Below are 23,585 nucleotides of genomic sequence, written 5' to 3' on the forward strand. Positions count from 1 at the left end.
TATATATATATACCTACGATGGAAACAATCTTAGCACTTCAGCAGAAGCCAACATCCTCACTCATAGGGGAAACAGCCAATCGGCACCAAGGAAATTGAATGACGCTCCTTGATTGACTGCTATGCAAATGACAATCATACCATGTCTAGTATCATTGCACCTAGATATCCAGCTTGCCAAGCTGCTTGTTCTTTCAAATATATTAGATATGAAATATCTGCAAATAGGTACATTTTCCATCAATAATTTTTCATTATCCTCCACTAAAAAAGCTGTGATCTATCCTGATATTAATGAGTATGCCCAATGAGAGTAAAACTGGCGGTGAAAATGCTGTCCTGAATGTGCCGGACCATAAACACCAAACCACATCCACCGCTGGCATACTGCTCAGTGGAAACAAAGGATTTGTGCCTGTCTCTTCCTCACACAGACACTGAGAATATCGGTCTCCACCCATCAGTAACGGCTTCTGCACTGAAGAATGTTGATCATGCATGTTACTGATCAGAAAGACATCGGCTTTTAGTTTCTAATCAGCCAATCACCAGTCAAGGCAGCAGGTAAACACTGAGAGCCAGTGTTTACCGTCTGTAACAAGTTAGCCCTCCGCATCTTACCGTGAATTTTGACAACACATCATTTTTACATTAGACAGTTACGCGGACTGGTGTCCGCTCTACAACAGGGATTCTTTAGTTTCGCCGATGATGTGACGCAAAAACAGATGGATGTGAAGATTTACATCATCGCGTTTGCTGCATTGCTCAGGCAGTTCCAGTCAGAAGCTGCTGACACCACTGATGTGTCTGTTTAGATAATCAAGTGAGTTCTGGATTTGTGTTGGTTCCATTTGAGGAATAGAACGGGAACTGAAGAGAGGGGAAGGGAAGCCTTTCCATGACAGTCCACAGCTGTTTTCAGAGCTTCCTGTGAAGTCCACAGTTCAGTCTTATGGAGGCCCCCAGAGGCTGGAGCCTCAGCACCTGATGGACGTCATCACACTCTAACATCCTACTGCCGTTATCTGTGGGCTGGAAGGAATTCCAGCTGCTTCCTTGATGTTCAGTCCAAACTAACTACGTCTCCATTGCAAAAATCCCATTACACAATTTCACCATTAATTCCATTAACTCAGAAATGCAATTAAAGTCACATGTTGATGAGATTGTTTTATGCTATGAATTATTACGGTTATGACGGTGTACCGTCGTCCTCCTACCAATTCCTGTCTTCTTTGTTCCAGTAGTAACATAAAGTTTTTGATCACATGACTTGAGTGATGCAAAAACGTGTTTCATTACAGTTTTGTGAAATGCAATAAAACTACCTCATCCAAAAACCTTTTATTGACAAACGTGAATTTTCTCAAAATTGGCGTATTTTCATCAAGCAAATTTATTTTTGTGATTCAAATTTGCACAATTACATGGTCAATGCAAATCCAGCATTATGCTGTGGTTCCAACGTAGCATTAATGAGAAAATCAATGAAGACGAATGTCTGAATCCAGGATATGAAATCAGATGGGAAGGTTAGAGATTCACTGGTCATAATTTCTTTGACCTACCAATTCTGATTTTAGCCAATTCCAATTTCTTCTCTTCAACTCTTCCAATGTTGACTAGAAAAACATTGAACAGTTTGGAGAACTTGGCAGATTTAAGGTTGAGTCACAAAGTGAGGGACAAAAACCAGTCGGTCTTGGTCGGAATGAATTCTGACGTCCAAACCCAGGCTGCCAGGGTTTTTTCCCCTTTCTTTCCACCTTCAGCGGCCGTGCCCAGATTCAGACACTGAGCAGCAGCTCTGTGAGGCCAACGTCAACAACGCTGAGCTCAGGGGAACCAAGACACATCAGGGATTAATATGTCCCAGAACAGGAAGTCACTGTTTTTTCTATCCTACGATCAGAACGTTTTTTTTTTTTTTTACTTCCACATACTCCAAACTGTAAATAACTTTATAAATAAGAGCATAGAAACTTTGCACAGAGGCGCCTTGCTAATCTGTGCTGAGTATTTAGTTTGAACTTCAGAGATGTGAGCAGCTCCAGTGGGATCAGAGCTCGGCTCCGGGTGCCGCTGTTGGTCAGAATGGGCTTGGTATGCTGCTTGGTTGTTGTTGATGTTGTTGGCATCACCCAAGCTCAGAGTTTATGATCTCCTCTGGCTTTATGGGTCTGCAGTTTATAAACCTGCAGAATATAGAGCTATTTATAGTTTTGGCTAACAGTTTCCTTATCCAAAACGGAAGTTTTGTGCACACAGAGCCTGGCAGTATGTTTGGTCCTGGTTTTTTCTGGGTTTGTTTATGTAATGATCACAGCACCTATTGGTGAGATTTCATGTGATAGATTGTAAATCAATACTTTATAGAACCACAATCCATTGCTGAAGCTGCAAAACTTGAAGTATGTCTGTTTTCTCCTCATCTCTATCTATCTAGATCTATCACACCATTTATATCTATTTAAATGGTCTTTTATTTTAAATTAAGGTTGGGGGCCACACAAAATCCTTCAAGGGCCTCAAATGGCCCTTGTTGGCCGTTTCTCTGAATAGAAATGCCTGCCACACCTTTCAGGTTTTCATTCAAACCACACTTTGTATCCTGCGATTGTGCACTGCTTTGTCTATCACGCAGAATCCCAACGACACATGGCGGTCTGTGGCTGGAATGCAGCAAACTGTTGAATCCTTTTGAATTCTCTGTAACTTTCCACTGCGCCATTTGGTTGGGACCTTTGGAGGTAAGGGAATAACCAGCTCCAGGTTTTGGCTGCGTTGTGTTTCTGGTGAGTAATGTCGGCGACAGTCCGGGCGTGCTGCGATTCAGACGCTGAGCACAAAGCCGAGGTAAACACAGTTTTCGTGCCCGCCAGCTATGTGCCGTTGTTGCAATCCGAACCTGCCTGCTGCCGCTCAGGTGCTCTGCCGCCTGCAGCTGCTGAAGGAGGGAAGGAGGGAAGGAAGCCCTCAGCTGCAGAGTATCGGCTCCTCCGTTCTGATCATGAACTCTGTTTGGCTCGGCTGGAGGGGCAGAGCTTGTTTCGGCCTGTCAATTTTTACCAACCTACATTTTTACAGTTGCTTCACTCTCACAGAGGCTCATAAAGTAGCACAAAGACAGACGTGTAGCGTTGTTCTAGCAGCCCTTTAAATGGGGACACGTCTTCCACAGACATGGAACATAAAGTTACTGTTTAAAAGAATATTTAAAAGTTTAATTGGACTATTTGTATTAGAGTGGTTGTGGTTGCAAACACAACAGGGTTTTGCTATCACTGTGGTTTTCAGATAACAAAGTTCCTTTTAGCAACTGAAGGAAAGAGTGATGGTCTGTGGAGGCTTAATAAAAGCTTAGTGTGTGATTGTGTGGGTAGTGAGCTGTTGTAAGGCTGATCTTGCTAATAACTGATTTCATCCAGTTGGTCTAATGTGAGGTTTGAACTTTTGCCAGCTTGTAAATGACGATCATTGACGCTGATGTGACTTTCTGACGTATATTTATGTAAAACAAGGAAACGTCTCATTGATCAGGATGTTTTGCTGAACAGGCCAGTTGATCCCTCACTGATCCACTTCTGTAGGACCTAATTAGTCCCTCCCAGCTGGTCCTTTGGCCCGCATTTCTGCACAACCTTGCTTCACATAATTTACTTTTCCAGCAACAGCTTCATGAAGCGGTAGAGGTCTGGATGTTGGGTCTTTTCAACTCCACGATTGTTTGTTCAGCTATCCTAACGTTGCTCCAATTATTTATATTTCCCAACTTTCTATTCCGCTTTGCGCAGAAATGTGCCTCAGCTGGTGTCTTCTGTCTTTTAGATGGTGTGTAAGTAGCATCAGATCATTATTTGCATGGAAAAGTTTTGATTCACTCTTTTCATTTGCTTCTCTGATACTTTACAGTTATCAATGCATTTTAAAAATGATTAAATGCAGCTAGTGTGCAGTTTGGTGATGCAAATCACAATATTTTATGTGACTGATGTTCTAAACAAGTGTATTACAAATTTCTTTTAAGGGCAGTTTTTGTGTTTGTGGAGCTCAGATTGCCTTGACACGTAGTTTCAGCCATGCCTGGGCTTTCATAATGAAAAAGTAATAAACTGTTCTTATTGGCACTTTTATGTTATCACAATAATTCCACAAAATATTCAGCGAAAACTTTAAGACCACAATGCCCACCCTTATTATGTGATGAATTGACTCAGTGATTCTTGTATTTCAGATATGTACATAAATTGAGGAGTTCATATAATATTCTCATTTTGATTCCCCTCAGATGCCTGATCATTACCCCTCCTCCGCCGTGCAAAGCAGGTTTCTTACAGACTGGTTTAGTTTTAACAGAGCTTCCTCAGCCTTTGCCTGACTGCTGGGTTCTTTCAAGAGAGACAGGTTTTCACCTGACAGTTATTAACGTTTTATCACGATATCTTGAGATACTATTGTGATAAAGCGATAAGAACTATTCATTGCTTCATTTTTGGGTAACTATGGCTGCGACTGCATGGCAGACACAAATGCCGCTCTTCAGAACATGCCCCTTTGTTTTCAGGTCAAATACAGTGATTGGCATCACTAACAGCACACTACCTCTAACCCATTTAACCATGTTGTCAAATGTATTAATAATTACTTTCATTGAACAAACAGTGGAGTAAATAGTAAAAATAACAATACCGATAACATGGACAGTTTGGGGGGATTAAATGTCGATATTTGGAATTTATCGTGACGGCTAATAAACAAATCTAAGAAATGTATCACGATAAATGATACAATAAATTCTCACCTTTTCTGTTTTTCTAACTGTCCTGATGTGACCCTCCTGTATTCACTGTGTTAACTGAGGTCTGCAGTGCATGCTGGGAAAATTTCATAGATTGACAATGATTGGATCCAAGTTGTTGGAAGACTGCAACACAAAACACTCTGCTGGATCTGATTGGAGCAGTAAGGACAGACACAGTCTGGTTCCTGATATGTGAATAACGTAAGGGTGTATTTTTTTCTGAGTTTGCCCCTTTTAAGATGTGTTGACTTGTGTGTGTTTTTTTTTTAAAAGAACAGCTAGAGCTGGGTGTTGGTCATCATCCAGACTGCATGTTGCTTTCCCACAGGAAGTTCTCTGTTCCCTAAGTGAAGGTTTCACTTCTCCAAGCTTCTCTTTTTCACTGTCAGTTCCAGTAGTGAAGTGAACAGTGAGCCTCCTCTGGCACTGATACAGCTGCGTCAGTCAGTTTTGAATTCTTATTTATGTGTTTGTCCATTTGTTTTTGGGTCATTTCTGAAGATCTCTGGTTTATGTGTTGTTCTGATCTTCTGCTAATTTCTAAGATCGTTTCCAGAACAGAAAGAGACCAGAGTTGGTTTCTAGACAGACTCTTCAGAATGAAAACCGTTGTCGGTGTATTGCTTGTGAAGATGGATGAACAGACATGTCTGAAAATATTTTTTTTGTGTGTGTTTCCTCTGATTTCTTTTGTAAGAAATCAAACATGTTATATTCATTTAGTTTCCTATCTGTGCTCAACAAATTGTAGGACTTCTTTCTTTGGCAGCAAAACACAGACTGTCACATTCTTGATGCTTTGTGTTCAGTTTAATAGAATGAAGAGTTTTAACTTTGTATTTAGCATAGTGTTATTTCTGCTTGAATCTCATTCTAGTTCTTAAATTTATACTTCCTTAGAAAGTGATTTTTCAATCTAATCTACTGTTACTTTTGTCTCTTTCCAATTCTTATGTTTCAGATATGTACTTAAATTGAGGAGTTCATATAATATTCTCATTTTGATTCCCATCAGATTTTTAAGTGTTGGACTTGAAAGTAGGGTGGGCATTTGTCGCATTGTTTTTCATTTATTGCGATAAATTTCTTTGTATGATAAGAATGTTGATTTATTGTCTTCAAGATAAATTCCAATTAATATTTAAATTCCCCAAAATTGTTGGGGTTCTTAGTTCTCCTCTGTTTATTCAATACAATTGTCAATACATTTAAATTGATTTGAAAATTTGATTAATTGCAGTTACTGTGTGCCGTTTAGAAATCCTACTTCTTCATAAGACTGTTGTCCTAAAGAGGCTCATTCAAAATGTTTTTCAGGATCAGTATTTGAGTGTGAGGGGTTATGACTGCTGTGCGGGGCTGTCACAGCGGCGCAACTAAATAAAACAAGAAATAAATGGTTCTTATCATCACTTTTCTTATTCTCACGTTATTACCACAAAATATTGTGATAAAACTTGAAGTCTATATCACCCAGTCAGACTTGAAAGCCAAAGGTCAAGTCAGTGAAGCTGAAGCGGTTAATAAGTTAAAATATAATATAAATGTCATCCTTGACATTAGACTTGAAGTCTCCTTTGTGTCTTTTCTTTTCTTTTTCTTTTTTTAATCTATGCATGTTGGCGCCAGAGACAGGCCGACAGCGGGAACGGCACATATCTCTGTCCTGTCAGAGCAGAATATTTTCTATCCGTTTGTCCCTGAAGGAAGCTCAGTGATCATTCCTCCTTAATGAGACAAAATCAGAGCCACATTATGTCAACTTGGCGGGGTGTTTTTCTTAAGTCCTGTCTGCGAGCGGTTTATGGAAAAAGCGTCTGTTTTTCAGCTGCACTCTGGCCGTCATCTGTACAGGCTGGCACAGTTCCTCGCCTCCTCTCGCTGCCATGCCAGCATCTCGCTCTGCCTCCAGACCTCTGGTGCGTAGCTGAAACATTTCTGTGTGACTTGGCCACAAATGTGTAGGAATCTCTCCCAGTCCCCAGAGGATTGTGCCAAATGTTTTTCTCTCTGACCCTTCAGCATTTCAAAACGTCGTCTTTTAAAGAGGAAATGGTCGTCATTCCACACTGCAGTCTGGGAGCTGTGATGGGAGCAGCTTTAACAGAACCTTCTTTGCGTGTTTTTTCCATTTCGATCCGAAGTGAGACGAAGATTTAGAGGCTGGTCTAAGCCCTTGTCTGAGCTGTAATCTCCTCCCACGGCTCGCTGTATAATTTAGTGTTTTATGGAGATATTGTTGTTCTGTCAGGCTGTCATTTCAGGGCCTCCTGCCACAGTATGAGCTGCCTGTCAGCGTCAGGGAGGGGCAGCCGGGTCCGTTTGTTTAGCTCGTCTGCTCTGAAATTAATGTGCATGGCTCTCTGTCATTTGACATTTTTGCTTTGTTTAAATGAAGTGAGACAGAAAGAAACACACCACACATCCTGTATGAGCCCATTAATGTCCTAAATGCTGCTCATGATGTGGGAAGTCTAAGTACATTTCAGAAAGCGTCAGCTTTTGTTTGTCGGGAGGACCAGAATACGTGCAGGGAATTAAACGAATGATCAAGATAGTGAGTATGTGGAGGCATCATTGAACTGAGAAGTGACACCTGAACTCTGACCCCAAACCCTTAGTGGAGTTGAGAAGGAGGCTTGAAGAGCAGGACCAATGAGGAGGAAAGAGGAAGTTCAAACCATCTCTTCCATCAAACATAGAATCATATCCCCTTGGCTTTCTAACCAAACAGCCACACAGAGATTTAATGCAGCAGTTTGTTACTTTTTTTAACTTTTCAAATGTTTTTTACACATTTGTTTAAACCTTCACTATATTGTGACAGCACAACATGAGTCAGATAATCTGTGATAAGAACGATCTCCTCCACCTCGTTCCTGAGTCACCATTGTCACCTGAAACCAACCAATCAGAGCCAGGAAGAGTAAAGGAGAAACAGCGAATCCAAAGCTTCATGGGTCCGACAGAAGATGGAGTTTCAGTAAAACGTGGGCTCATCAGTCTCATGGGTACTTCAGTGGTACGATCTATGCTGGGACATTTCCCAACCTGCACCTGTTGAACTAAAGACTGGAGATGAGATTGGACCCAAATGAGGAAACATTAAAATACTCGGAGTGAACAGTAGGAAGCAAATTAACTGTTTGACAAGCTAGGCTCTGTTTTTCTCCTGCCTACTGGCAGAATATTTCATTTTAGCTTTTCTCTGTACGTTTAGGAAGCGCTGTTATGATACACAGAATGGAAGCCTTCTTGACGAACTAGTTTTAACTTGCTAATGAGCAACATGAAAAAGGGTTTTGTCAGTGGACCAGAGATTTTAGTAAAATTTAATACAGGTTGCATCACAAGTTCTAAAGTATTCTGTCTTGTGAAGCACCAGTTTAAATTGGCTGGAGGTTTTCCTCGTGTTTTTAACACTGTCAGCAGTAATTAGTTAAATAAAGCTTTCATGGAGTAAAAAAAAAAGCCTGACATGTCTATAAAAAATTATTGCTATTTACTTGCTGGATAGAGCTTCATTATATAACTTTTTTTCTTTTTTTGTTTTTCCACATGAAGTATTGCCATGTCGTTATGGATAATTTGTGAAAAAAATCAAACTTATCATAAACCAATATCTTAATCTGATCTGGTTTTACCATCACATGCCTGCTCAACAGAAACAGTTTCCTATGTTTCCTGTATGGATGAAATTTTCTTCATCCACATTGAAGTATTGATTTGAGGAATGTTTCCTCTGGGAATTAATGAGCAACCTCAGTGAACTTCAACACGCGCAGAGCTGTGCAGAAATGTGACATTTTTTTGACCGATGGACCTCTGGTCATATTTTCTACCGTATTCCAACAGTTTTAGTCCAACATGCAGAATGTTCCACAGGGAAGCCTCCCCAGAGACGGACCGCTTCCCTCTTCACTCTCCCTGTTCTGTCCGTAACATTTTGAGTCACCCTGGCGAACGCTACACCACCACAAGCATTTCAAAAATCCACTGCAGCTTTTCCTAAGAGCGGGACAGAGGGCCAAGATTCTGAGTGGAACTGGAGAAGTTGGAGGTTACTGCCTTGAGTTTTCTTTCTGCGCGCACACACACACACACACACACACACGCACACACACACACACGCACACACACACACACACACACACACAGTGATTAGAGCTCCCCTGCAGGAAGTGTGAGCTCTTCTCATCTGCAGTGGGAACCAAACGACCCAGCATCCAGACGCTGTGTTAGCTGCCACATCACACCAGACGCTCCGCATTCCTGATGAGGGTTATTCAGTTCAGCACGATGACCTAAAACTTTGTAGACCAGATAAAGACATTTTTTACACATCCACTCTTCACCCTGTTGGTGCACATGTTTTCTTCAGTTGTGCACAAGTTTGACATGTTGGATATGAACTCAGAGAACCCCTTTTCTGCAACTAAAGTGACTTAACAGCTCATTTCCCTTTTAACATAAGCTCCAAATATTTGCATAAGCCTGCGTAAATGCGCTTTTGAAACCCATGCTGCGTCTTGGCAACAAATATGCATTCCCAGGCTGCAGCAAGAAAACATGAACTGGATCCTGGTCCCATAACCAAGTTTTTACGCTGGCAKTGCGACTTACTATGCAGGCTGTAAGTCGGTTCACTGCTACCTGATAACTCAGCAGGGGAGACGCCAGCGACACACTAAGAGAGGATTACTGCTGTCTTTGGTGTTGGAGCTGTTCTGGAACCCCACAGCGCTGCAGAGTTTCTCCCATGCAGGTGTGCAACTTTCTAATTCTGCTTCCTGTCAGCTGCAGTTTACAGCATCGCATCAGAATTACATTAAACYACGCAGAGTGTATAAAGGCAGTTTTGTAAGGTTTTGAACTCTTCAACCCAGGGATGGGTAATAAATTGACCTCAATTAATTAAAAAGATCAAACTTTTGCAAAATCTGAACCGTTTTTCATTGATGTACTTCTTCGGTTTCCATAGCTGAGTGATGTCAGCCCACCCAAACCTTGCACTGTAAAAACACAAAATCCTACAAAGTAATTTTGGTCGAGCTTCTAGTCAAATATATTGATACACTGGAAAATGGCATCAATATACAGGAGTTTAAGTTAATAATTCCTTAATATTGATTTAAAAGAGTACCATTTCCTTTGGCAGATTATTTCACTTTTAATGTGGAATAAACTGCCAATGGAACCAGTACATTTTCATCAATATTAAGAAATTATTCCTGCTTCTATATTTCTGCAAGCTTTTATATCTTGCTGAAAAGTTACTTATAACTGAGATGTTATAAGTAACTACTTTCAGTAGTTTTCTTATCTCGAATGCATTCATTTATTTATGCTAGAAACTAGACCAAAAATACTTGGTAAGATTTTGCAGTGAACCAGTTTGTTTGACAAGTATGTTTTACAGATTCTAGCAGATTTTTTACTTTTAAGCGCAGAAATTTCCTTGCTTTTTCTATAAAAAAACCCCAATGTTTTATGGCGCAAATTTACTCAGTTTTCTTTATCTACAATGGGCCTGATATGCTGTCATATATAATCTGGTGTGATTCGTGGATGCAAATAATATTTTGTGACATTCAACAAAGTTGATATGTTTGAAGAAACACAAAATCCATTAAAAATTTAGATTTTTTTTTTTTTTTTTAATTGCTTTATTTTCTTTAATCAAATGTATTTTTGGAAATGCAGAAGGCTTTTGTTGCAGGAGATTCTTCTGGTTTTCCGAAAAGTGAGCAATAAGCATTTACCTCCATGCCAAGTGGCAGCCATGCTGGTCAATGACTGAATGACCTAACGGAACAATGGTGACACTTAATTAACACTTAAAAGAAGAGCTGGAAACAGAGCCTGAGGTCTGTGAAAGCGGCTGGATGCCGATCACCTCCCCCACACGTCTAATAAGCACCGCAGTGTTGATGGACTGCAGGGCTGCTAGCGGCTAGCCTCGACTTGTCCATGTGAAAGCAGCTGAATTTGCACTCCTTTCATCCTCTTTGCACTTAGAGGCGTAAAACCTCATCAACCCTCTGAGTGCCCAAACAGTCATTTAAGGACACATTCCCAGCACTGGTGCCATTAGTCAGCCACATGCTGCTCATCGTGGCGGCCTCTGAGCAAAGACTGGGAGTGGTGCAGCAGACTGCCAACCTAGAAAATAACACAATAATGGGCCCACGCTCAGTTTTTCCTCCTGAAATGCGCACGGCTTTAAAGTTATGGCATGTCTGAGATTCCAGACAAAGTGTTGCTTAATGCTGACCACTCAGCTGATGACCAGACACAATGCTTCCTCCTGACACCAAGGAGTCCCTGACCTCTTTGAAGGGATGTTTATTTTTCCTCCTCGTTGCCCTGCAGCTGCGCACGGTGACTAAATGTTCTCGAATTTTAGGAAGATTCTTGGACAGAAGCAGCAGCCACTCCTAAAGTGTGATTTAATTCACTAGTGATCCACATCCTCCAGAGGCGGCACTCTGTTGGGTCATCCTTCCATGTCCAGTGTATTTCTAAGTTGAGGATGTGGAACTTTCTGGGACTTTACTTTGGAAAAAGATGTGTTTTAATCTAAATCCTTATCCAGCATTGTAAACTTCTTGTGTGACACAGAAGAACCCAGAATGTGACTAATGAAAACTGATGGAAATCTGTATACACCAGAATGAGAATGACTTCTTGAAGAGTGAATTTTATGGAAAATTTACCCCTCTTTTTTTTTTTTTTTTTTTTTTTTTAGCTTTACATCATGTTCTAATGCTATACCCTCATCAAAATCCTGGAGTGTTGCCTCAATTCTTCCATGCATGTTTGAGAAATCCTTCAGTCTCCTTTAGATGGAACATGCATCGTTGGAACAAGTTTGAAAGAGACCATCAGGCAAATAAAAGCCCCCCATCTGTAGGTGATGTTTAATGGAAAAATAACAGGGTGTTACCCTTCATCCAACAACCAACCACCACAGGCCTCCGGCTGGACCTCAGCACTGGGAGACATGTTGAAGTAAAATCTCTCCAAAGAAATAAAACAAATAAGCAAGCAAAAAAAATAAAAAAACATGAAGACTGCAACCTTGTTTAGCTGCATATTATATTATGTATTTTATTTAGCTGGAACAAAAGCTGTTTTTAGCTTTCTCCTGATCATTTGTTATTAATGTCATCAGCTGACGGTGTTTGTCATATAAGTCAATAAGATACTTTTTATTCCATGGTAACGGAAATTAAGTTAAGCCAATACTTCTAACTTGACTATAAAGCTCTTTTTGCACAACTTTCAGGTGTTTGGTGATCAGGTCTCCAGTGTTTGTGGAAAGCATGGTGGACATGCCTTCTTTAACGTTTCCCTCTCCGACTGTCCTGCTGCTTCCGTGTCATTCCAGGTCACGGAGAGTGTCACTGCGGGGAGTGCAAATGCCACGCCGGCTTCGTGGGCGACAACTGTAACTGCTCCACAGAGACGTCGCTCTGCTTCTCGGACGACGGGAAGATGTGCAGCGGGCGAGGGAGCTGCGTGTGCGGCCGCTGTCAGTGCACCGAGCCGGGGGCATTTGGAGAGACCTGCGAGAAATGCCCCACCTGCCCCGACGCCTGCGGCACCAAAAGGTGGAACTCACACACACACACACACACACACACACACAGAAACAAAATACACACTCGGTATACTGCTATGACGTCAGGGACTAGTTTGGTCAACAGGCAACAGGAGTGAAATATTGATTGCAAAGAGTCCATCTGAACTAATTAAGGTCATATTTAACCCTGTAGACAGCACAGGCAGGATTTTCCACAGTTTTTGCACTGAACAACTGCCAGTTACTGAAAGTTGAAATAGTTTTGAACAAAAGCACGCTCTCATTACACATTTTCCCCAGAGCAGGTTTAGCAAATGGACATAATTCAGAGAAATTAGTATTATACTTAAAAAAAAATTCAAAGAGGAAAATAACTGATTTAACTTCAGAGACAAGAAAAATGTTCCTTTTTACTCGGAGAAAATAAACTTTTTGTTTTAACTGAATGTTAATTTCATATGCATTTGGTCATTAATATTTGTTTAGTGATGAAATAATAAGTCAGCAGTTTTATGTGGGGCCAAAAATGATCCATTAGTGAAATGTTGTTAAACATTTGTCCATTCTAAAAAAAAAAAAAAAAAAAAGTAATATTAGATATTAGAGATATTTTCTGGATTAGCAGTAAATTTGGGCTCATTACTGTGATGAGTTTTGATCTGTGAACTTTGACCTCCCCCCTTTGCTCCAGGGAGTGTATTGAGTGTCGGCTTTTCAACTCGGGGAGACTCGCTGACAACGAGACCTGCCAGCGCTTGTGCAAGGATAAAATCATAACTGTGGAGAGCCTCGGTGGGTAAATACACACAATGTATTGACTTCCATTCATTTTAGTAGCTGGATTTATGCCTAACCCAGATGTTTCCTCTAATTATTACTTGCCACTACTAGTATACTCACAACCTTAACCAAAACCTTTGAACCCATGAACACATTCCAAATGGGAAAAAAGAGAGAACTAGGAAAATGTCTTCATGCTTCACAAATGACCTCCCTTTGTTGGTGAAGGGCAATGGTTATTATAGTCCTCTATATGTAGAGTATACAAGTACACACACACACACGCACACACACACACACACACCTTCTAGGGCCTTGGAGAAAACAGACGCACCCCAGAAATGGCAAGCGTTTCCCAGAAAACAGTCACCACCGCCGCTACTACTAGCATTGATCTAAGAGCAACATTTGGTGCGACACAAACTCTGAAGTTGAATGTTTGTTAGATTTTAAACACAGTGGTCAATCACCAGTCTGACGTACTAAAGGCGTCGCCATGGAGAGGAACACAGTTGAGGAGGAGGAGAAAAGAAGTGGAGCATGGAGCCAAACCGGAACAGAGAGCCATGTACAGCACGACCACTTCTAACACTATCGCTAAAATAAACATCTGACAGGTTGCTTTGGCTCACTGACCGTCACTGAGACGAAACTGACCAGGAAATTCCAAACGACTTGCAAGTGTGTTAAACCACACCTTTCTCAAACAAGAGTGAGAATGTCCTGGTTAAGATAAGGTAGAATCCCTGATAAGCAAATCAAGCCCTGTTACTGTGACTTTGAACTCTTGAAAGACTCGCAGTTGATTTCTTAACATGAGGCTCAGCGATAGCAACGTGTTTTTCATTCTCAGGCACCATTATGAGCTCAGTTGGCCGTCCATGCACGTTCACTTCTAAAGCAAAGAACGTATAACTGCCTGCTGCTACAACTCCACTGATGTAGTTTGGCTCTGCTTACAAATTTAAGCATAAATACGGTCGGCACTTAGAGGAAATCTGCTTATTGTTGTCCAAGTAGCAGCTTATTCCACTTACGAGTAAGCTTAAGTGTACTACAGTCCCCCAGAATGCATCTTGATCAAGTGTCCTGATGTCGGCCGACTCCTTTCAATGCAGAGGAGTTTCTAGTTCCTGGTGGATGATGGATGATGGAGCTCCTCACTCTTAAGTCTAACCAACTGTATCTGGGATCTGGAGTGTTTCAGGTGATTGTTGGAAGGCAGACTGGTGGAAGGAGAGCTCTGTATTCACCACCACAGGCCAGAACAACGCCCAGACTCCAACAAACAATGCTCTAGTTCATCTACGTGTCTCTCTGTCTTGGGAGATTTTTGCTCAGTCATGGTTTGTCCTTGCTGCTCCAAAACCAACATGGTGACAACTAAATGCTGATTGTTGGGATCTATAGCCAGCGGGTGACATCACTGCAGCTGCTTCCACCGTTTACCGTCTGTGGTTGCTTCCTAATTTCCAGCAGACTTCTAGTGGTTCAGCCTCTAAGTTTAGCTATCGTCTCCTCTCATCGTTGGTCTTTTATTGAGATTTTTATCCCCAACATCTATGTCGCTGTGCCGTGAGCTCATGGATACATACAATAATAATATGATCACAATAAATAAAATCAGAACTGACTGTAATCTGGAGAAGCCTAAAACGAGAGTAACTCGATTCTCAAACGTCCCGGTGACCACCCGGTGTTTGCTGGTTTCTAAAAATGGAAAATAAATGATTCACATCTTGAAAGGTTTTCGCAGCCTTTGTCAAGTACCTTGTTGAAGCACATTTGGCAGTGATTGTTAGTCTGTTGCGTATTTGAATGGAGGCAAGTGTTTAGTATGCTTAATACTAAGCACTGTGACATTTATAGCCTGAGCTAATTTGCACTGCGTGTCACCAGATGGACTTTTAACCACACAGATGTGTGACTGTAGCAACAGAGTAAGAAGTCATACATTACGTCATCCTAAAACTACACAATAAAACAATAAAACAAGAGAGCAGAATGTGAGGCAAAACCAGCAGGAAATTATCATGGCTGGCTGTAACCATGGCTACAAGCATGCTTCCTTTTAAGATTCTCTTTCATCCTCAGTTTAGAAATGTGCCAGTCAGAAATCTGTTTCCAGTCCTCATGTGAGGAACTCCACATGTTGATGGCTTTCACAGCCTCATCACGTCTTCAGGATGCTTCTAGAAGCCTGTCATGGCCTTTGATTGGGCCTTTGCTGTCCTCCCAAGCTCAGTCACACGAACAGCACCAGAAGCCATTTTTAGCTCTTCCCAGAGATGATCTGTTCCATTTAAGTCCAGGTTTTGGCTAGGCCACTCAGGGATATTCTCTAAAGCTTCGTCTGAGGGTCACAGCATTCTTAAAGAAGCTTTATACATCTGGTTTCAGGCATTTTACACACTGTGCAGACTGGTTGTGCACTTTTTGCTACAAAGATGCATCCCCACAGCATGATGAGCCACCACCATGCTTTACAATGAGGGATGTTGTTCACCAAGTGACTAGTTCCTGTTTCCTGTCCAGCCATGATGCTTAGAGTTCAGTTCATAACGCTCTTTTTTGGTTTTACCAGAAAACCTTTCTCCTTCTGCTCAGTCTTCAAGATGTTTCAGGAAAGTTTGGCCATGTTAGCATGAAGCTAGAACTGGTGGCGTGTGTTAGCTAAAATCAACTGTCTGGTTCGTTCTCTTAACTTGAAAAGGGAAAACTTGGATTCCTGGTCATCTTGGAATTCTAACTGAGGACAACATCCGCAAGTCCTGCTGAATTTCTGGAATTGGAGTAGAGATCTGTGAATTTGGTGGAGATCCAAGTTTAAAAAACAAAAGATAATCACTTTTTTCCCCGTTAACTTTGAAATATTCCTCTGACCCAGTAATAATTCTGTCTTCAGAAGCGTTCAGTCCATACAACTCTAGAATAGTTGGAAATCAACTTTAAACATGCCACAGATATAGTGAGAGTGTTGCTCAGAGGTAAGAACAAACCTTTGCCAGAGCTGCTTTAGGAGGATAAAGTGGTCTGTGGTGTGTAATCAAGAGGAAGGGTCACTAACCCGAAGCAAACCTTAGAGAAAGAAGATCCAAACAAACCCAGTGACCCGGTCATCTGGGAAAGCAGAGAAGTCTTCGGGAATTCTCTTCAGTTCCTCTTTGTTAAAGTGAGACGGTTTGGGTCAGTCAACTAGAGAGCTTACTGATGAACCCGTGTGAGTAAAATGTTGAGGTGCACGGTTAGGTTTTCACCCACCACTCTCACACTGGCTTCAGACTCTGGCCTTCTCTGATTTGAACGTTATTCATCCACACTTTTGTTCATTTAAAGACAGGAAACATTGACAATACAGGCTAAAATGTCGTTTTTAAGGGCGTAACAAGATCTTGTGATATTAAAATGCTGCTGTATTTCTTGTCTCACAAAGTTCCATCAGCCTAAGCTGTTATTATAAACCCCGAATTAGAAGGGGAGTGCTTTACAACTTTTGCACTCCATGTCTAATGAAATAAGAAAGCAAGGAGCTCTGGACTTGTCCTGCTGTTTCACAGTCGACAAGCTGGCTAGCAAAATGCGGTTACATAAACACCAACGGAGCATTCTTAAGTGTTTAGAAAGTGTTTATTTGCAGCAGTTTTGGTTACTCGTTATAAAAAACATATTGTGACACAGAGACAGAAGAAATGTGATTTTTAAGCACCGTGAGAACAACATAGTCAGCTAGCTGTTAGCCACTAATTTTGCTAAATTGGCTATTTAACTTTTAGCTTGAGGAATCTGGTCAAACATACATATTAAACTGATTAATCTTGAACATGGACACTGCAGAAAATATTAACTACTAAATCTGGTTACAGATTCTGTATAATGTGGTTTGGAATTTATTAAAGTTTTACCATTTTTATTTGTCATTTGGAAAAAAAATTGTTGAAAACTCACCTGGTCTGACTCTCATGCCAAATGTCTCGTGAACTGGTTGTATTTTTACACCTTAAGTCCAACACATTAGTGTACAAGCTTCTTCCCCATTTTTACACCAAAGTTTATGCTATAAAACTTTATTTTAAGATTTTCAGTAACTCTCCAATCACCTTTCAGAGCTGATCAACAAGACGTCTCTCAGCTGATTGGTCTGTTACTGTTAAATTGGTTTCTTATACTTGAGCATGAAGTGATATATTCAGGATAAACTATTTCTCTGCCCTACTTGTGACAGGGATCTCAGAAGAGTGAAGTACGTCTTCAGTCATGGTTGTTTTATATTTGGCAGGCCTGATGAAGAGTTACCACACATAACCAAAGAATATTTTCCTGTTATTATAATTCCACATGAGTCTCTGTTTAGTTGATGTGGCTCAGGCTAAAATGAAATGTTTTCTGCAGACGTCAGCCTTTCCCAGGCCTTAAATATCTCCAGCTTTTATCTGATGTGAGATCTCCCCTTTATATTCCTGTGTCCACTTATTAGCATTAACCAGTATTTTCAGCTTTGATGATCAGAATGTACAGGTATCCTGGGATTATGGGTTACTGGTAAAGCTATAATCACTTAATGAATCTGACAAAACCTATTAATTTCTAAATAGTTAGATCTCAGTTACATCAGTCTGCATAGTAGGGCTGCTGTAAAAGAATATTTCAGTAATCGAGTACTCTATAGAATATTTTTGCGATTATCCGAGGGATCAGATCTCTGTCTCTCTCTCTCCCATTCCTACCTTTTGTTCCAAAACCGTGACGACAACAGAAAAGCTGTCATAGTCCAACTATCGCACCGCAAAGTACAACAATCCTCATTTGTCGCAGACAAAACCCTGACAAAACGCCACACAATTCAACACCATGCTGCCAGTACTTCAAAACAACTCACAGGCGGAAGAGCGCTGCCCACCACAAATGCGGAACATGGTGCGCTACATAATAAAACATAATTTAAGGAAGCTTCGAGGCAGATCAATTTTCCTCGAGGAATTTTAATAATCGAGACACGTGAATCATTGGAGGAATCGTTTCAGCCCTGGTTCAAAGACATCACTACTCTCATCCAGACCCAAAGAAACCAGTCCAAATTAGCAATGCAGACTTTACCAAGCAGCCTTTCATAAACTCCCCATCAGAGAGTAACTTACCATATCTTGCAGTTTTGTGGGATGTTACAAATATGTTCCTAACTGGGGAAAAGTGGAGCTTTGTGAAACATCCTTGTTGCTTTCTCAGTTTAGCTAGCAAGTCCTGGTATGCGTGTGTCGGCTCTGAATCAGTCAAATTCTTGCACGTTTACTCTTTGTAAATTGCAATCCTTAAACGCCGCTGTAAGTTCTCCACACAGAAAGCACACAGCTTTGCCGTCAGTTTCAGTAAAGAATTATTTAGAAGTCTATATTTAGGTAAAAACTTCACGTCAGTTTGTCTTTTCTTAAAGGGACAGTATTATGTAAAATCTGCTTTTTTGAACTTTACATAATGTTATAAGGTTATTTCCTCATCAAAAGTGTTGCATTGATTAAGAAATCCTTCAATCTCCATGGCAACCTGTACAAAATGCCTGAATGAACCAATCTCCACCTTGGAGATGCAGCTTTAGAGCGTCCGCCTCACAAAAAACTCCTCCTCCTCAACCCTCCCTCTCAGCTCCTTCAGACTAGCCAGCAGCAATTGGCAAACACCTGGTGGAACATCAGCTGAGTTCATTATAGGAGCTACTTCTCAGAGCAACTCTGGTAAAAACGTTGTCAAAGGACTAGAGGAGCCATGTTGTGATGACTTCATAAAGGCGGAGTTTCAGAAAGAGCAGGAGTTTCTTAAAGACACATGAGAATTTCACAATTTCAAGGTGTTAAAATTCAATTTGCGTTAAGTTATATTTAACATATACAACATTTTTATAACAACAGAGGCTAACATAGTTACTTTATTGTGCTATAAAATGACACCATGTGCCTGCAAAATATTAATACTGCCCCTTTAATGTTAGCTGACATATTCAGATACTAAAAGCTAATGTATCTGAATACCCCTTTGCTAAAGGGATTATGTGCACTGGTAACGTTGGTAAAGCAGTTGTTGTATTATTGTATCTTGCAGCACCTACACAAAGTAATGAGATTTACTCTTCTACTACAAACTCAGATGGGCCGGTCCAAGGTCGTCAGCGGGTCATGAATGTGGATTGAACTCTCTTAGTTGTTCAAAGCCTGGCCTGTCTATTACGTCATGAACAAGGGTGTCAGGCGTCCCTGTGCAGACCCTCTCCATCTGTTGCAGCCCCTCTCGTCGGGTTAAAAGGTTTCATCCATTCCCACTCAGATAATCCACAGACCTCATCAGTCACCTGTGTCCACCCACTGAGCAAACACACCTGCGGCCAGGCTCCGCCCCCTCCGTTCTGTATTCTCAGTAAGCCAGTGGGCGGAGCCTGAACCCGGCCAGAGCAGAGTGGAGCTGTCTGATGTCCCTGGAGCTGCCTTGTCCTTCCATTCCTCCCAGCGGCGGCTGAATGTGTAGGGGAGCGTGTCAATGATCCCACGTTGGTTAGTGAGCTGGAGGGGCTCGGCTGCGTGCCGTTCAGAAACATTCCACTGTGACCCGGCGTGGCCCCGCTTCCAAGTCTGACGTGTCTCTTTGCATTCCCCGCTACTCCAGCCATCTGAGCGGCCCTAATGGACTCCACATGTACGCTCCGGATACTTTGTGCATGAGATAGAAGAGGAGGGCCGGAGGAAAGGAGGGAGGAGGAATGGCCTCACCCTCCCTCGTGAGGTTTGGGGGATAGACTGACTGAAAACAAGGGCATCCACAAAGTGAGCGCCGCCATCAGGGAATGAGGACTTTGTTTGGTAAAGCTGTGACCTCACACACCACCAGGCAGCGTTCAATAATCCTCCTCCTCCTTTGTTCAACACTGGAGGTGTAAAGAAAATCATAATTCCTAGTCCTGGGAACTCTGAATGGATTCAAAAATCAATTTTAAAAAATCTATTTAATGCGTTTAATTTGTATGTCTATGTTTCTACTATTTGTGAGTGCAGTTCGTATCGCTTCACACGTCCACTGGGTCACCAGAGAGGGCCGTCTCACCTGCTGTTCATATATTTTGAATCTTTCTTTTTTTTTTTTTCAATTAAGAAAAAGCTGAGGACGCAGCTATGAAATCTAAAAACTGGTTGTAGAAGTTACAGAATTGTATCCACTATTTTTGTTTAAATATAAAGTGATGGGATTTGGATGGAATGAAGTAAATGTTCTGTTTGTTTACACCGTACTTCCTTCTTGTCATCTAAACAGACTCTCCAGACAGTTTGAATAGAATAACTGCTTTCTGAATTAAAATTTGTTTCTGAATTACATCGATACCCTAAAAGTTGGAATTGAATTGCTGGACTGACAGATTTTCATGTCTCATGTCTGCAAAGCAGCTAAACAAACCAGAAACCTGCTTCTACTAGCATTTGCCCTTTTTTTGAGCCTTTTTTTTCCAGCTCTTTTTGCTTTGACCTTGATGTTTTCATTTAAAGTCATTTCCTCTTTTTGACAAGTGAAACTCCTGTTCCTATCTTCCATTGCTGTGCAGAAAACGAGGACCCTGCAGCGGTGCTGTGTGTGTACAAGACGGAGAACGACTGTGTGATGAAGTTCACGTACCTGGAGCACGCCAGCGGACGCTCCATCCTCACCGCGCTCCAGGAGCCGGGTCGGTTTTCACTTCCGTCCACTTCCTTAAACTGAATGAGTTCTGTTTTGGGTTTTCTGTCCCTCTTAAGTGTTTCAGATCAACAGTTGGAATGAGACTGAAATGACCTGAGTGAATATGGAAAGCAGTTTTCAAATCAGGATTTTAGTTCTTAAGGGATGGAAAGTTTAGGGTATTAGGATTAGAGCCACTGATGGGGAAAAAATGAATAATTCTGACTTTTTTTTCCCAGTCCTGCAGTTGAAACCAGATATTTACATACACCAATTAAAATGTTTGGTTTATTTACATATGCCAAGTATTTTTTTTCTCACTAATGGCTGTTAAATCAGACCAAACTTTTCTTGGTCAGCAAATAGGAATAATTTTGGTAAATTTAACTGACCTAAAACAAAAAAAGAAATTTGGTCTGATTCAACTTCAGACGGTGAGAACAAACTGTTTTTTTTTTTTTTGGTGTATGTAAACATCTGGTTTTAACTGCCCTTTTTTCCCCAAGACTGTGTCAATAAAGGCAGCATTTCCTTTAGACTGGACAGGCCGAATGAAAATGAATCTTTGTTTTAGCTGTAATTATATGTAAATTACGTAAGTAATGCATTATATGTTTGTAAAACATAATTTTTGGAAATGTTCCATCTGGACGTCTGAGAACAAAGATGCAACAGTTCATCTGGTGACCCTGAGTTCACACTGAAACCGAAACAGAGATCTGAGAACGATCATCTGAGCCTTGGCTGTAGTTCAGCAAATCCAATCAAGGAAGACATCTTAAAATAGTTCATCTTGGATTTTAACCTGAGTTTAGAAGTGGAGAACTGATGCTGCTTCAGGTCAAGTTGAAACTAAAACAAAAAATTTAAATAAAAAAAAAACCTGCCAGCAGTTAAATCTGTTACCATGGTGATGTATTCAGATTTTTCAGCCTATCATGAATCTAAACCCAACATCTTGTCTTTCTTTGTAACCTGTGGACGACTCCTGGCACAGAGTGTGGAGGTGGTCCGTCTGCCTTAACAGTCCTACTGGCTGTGGTGGGCACCATCTTACTGGTGGGACTGGTTCTGCTGGCCACCTGGAAGCTGGTCATCACCATACACGACCGGAGAGAGTTCGCTCGCTTCCAGAGCGCTCGGGTCCGCGCCCGGTACCTCATGGTAAGGAAGACGTCTCCGGTCTTTTCTACCTGAATTAGCTTTAGCTAACAGTCCCTACCATGTGGATGTTCATGTCCCAGTTACAGTAGAGTCAACATCCTGAACTCGGTGCAACTTGTTTAAAGCTGCAGTATGTAACTTTTACAGATTTGATAAAACTGCCACCATGTTGTGACAGTTTATGAGACAGATAATCGGTGTAAGAAAACTGTTTATCCACAGTCATTAGTGGCCATGCTAACTAGCCTTAGCATTCATAGCAGGCTATGTTGTAGTGATCCAGCTGTAATGTAGAAGAGAGAAAGGAGGGTGGGAGCAGCGTGTATACAAAGTTGATTGACAGCACTAAAACCCTCCCACTGGCTCTGATTGGTTGTTTCTGGTTGGTGTATTTCTGCAGTTGGCACTGGGAGAAGGCTGAGGAGTTTGGATTGCTTCACAGATTGTCTCATATTGTCACGTCATAATGATAATTTTATTTACTTTTATTTCTATGCAGGAATCGTATTTATTGATCTTTCTTTGTACTTGGTGTATTGTACTATTCATTACTTTTTTAAATGTGTTGGGGTTTTTTTCAGGCGTCCAACCCTCTGTACAAGGACCCCATCACCACTCACTTTGCAGAAATTGAAACGTTCGAGAAGCCTTTTAACGGCGGGGTCCACTGATCCCTCTGCACGGGGCACGGCAGGACCGGTCCAACACACAGACCCCTGAATGATGGAGGACAGCAGACTGAACACACCCCTCCCTCCTTCCCTCTGCTCTCCCACGCTGCTGACAAACGATTCAAACAAACCCAGAAGACGTTGAGTCTGTCATATTTCTGTTCCTGAGGAGATTCAAAAGGGCGATTAAACTCAGAGCGTGGAGCAAACTCAAACTGTGGATGTGCAGCTTACACAAGATAAACTCCTAACTCCAACCACGTAGAGCAGCATGTACTGAACAGGATATTGGCTTATATTTCCATATTTTCAGAAATACTAAAGACACATTTGAGAAATGAGCTCTTCACTCAGCAGGACTCTGATTTTCAGCATATTACTAGCTTATATTTCTAAACAAGGTTGTAATGATCATTTGATACTACTAATATTTACTAAGCAACAGATGTCTTACCTTTATTTTGCACATATGGTGTTAAAATGTCTAATTCTGTAAAGATGTGTTTGGGTTGATCACATGATGCAGTTGCACTCTCCTCTGTTAATCTGAATAGCAGGGCATTAACAAACTAACGCCTGGACATGACAGGACTGCACTCGTGTCACTCCGTACCGTCTTGTGTTGTCAATCCAAACTGCCACACCTCGAGTTCAAAGAGAAGCTCCAATCAGAAATTAGCTCGCGGTTTTTATAAAGCTTGGCCTGCCGACATCAGTTTGACTGATTCTGGGTTCCCTTTAGGAACTAAAAACACCTGAATGGTGTTAGTCATTCACCAGTTAGAGTGAGAAGTGAAACCAGAGCACCGTTGCTGTGCTCCACTCAGCCTTCCCGTTACTTACCAACGTCTTGTTCTGTTTCAGCACATCCTATAAAATGTCTCGATGCCTC

General features: G+C 41.3%; 1 protein-coding gene across 1 annotated transcript in view; it reads left to right on the forward strand.

The window, feature by feature from the left end:
- Nucleotides 1-23,585, forward strand: part of itgb5 (integrin, beta 5) — a 50,441-nt gene extending 26,856 nt beyond the window's left edge. The window contains exons 12-16 of the mRNA XM_008437884.2: nt 12,195-12,417; nt 13,081-13,181; nt 20,746-20,865; nt 21,856-22,022; nt 22,604-23,585. Coding sequence (XP_008436106.1) covers nt 12,195-12,417; nt 13,081-13,181; nt 20,746-20,865; nt 21,856-22,022; nt 22,604-22,693 — 701 coding nt within the window. The 3' untranslated portion in view covers nt 22,694-23,585. The remainder of the gene's footprint in view (nt 1-12,194; nt 12,418-13,080; nt 13,182-20,745; nt 20,866-21,855; nt 22,023-22,603) is intronic.

Source organism: Poecilia reticulata, linkage group LG2 (assembly GCF_000633615.1).
Source record: "Poecilia reticulata strain Guanapo linkage group LG2, Guppy_female_1.0+MT, whole genome shotgun sequence".
Taxonomy (NCBI): domain Eukaryota; kingdom Metazoa; phylum Chordata; class Actinopteri; order Cyprinodontiformes; family Poeciliidae; genus Poecilia; species Poecilia reticulata.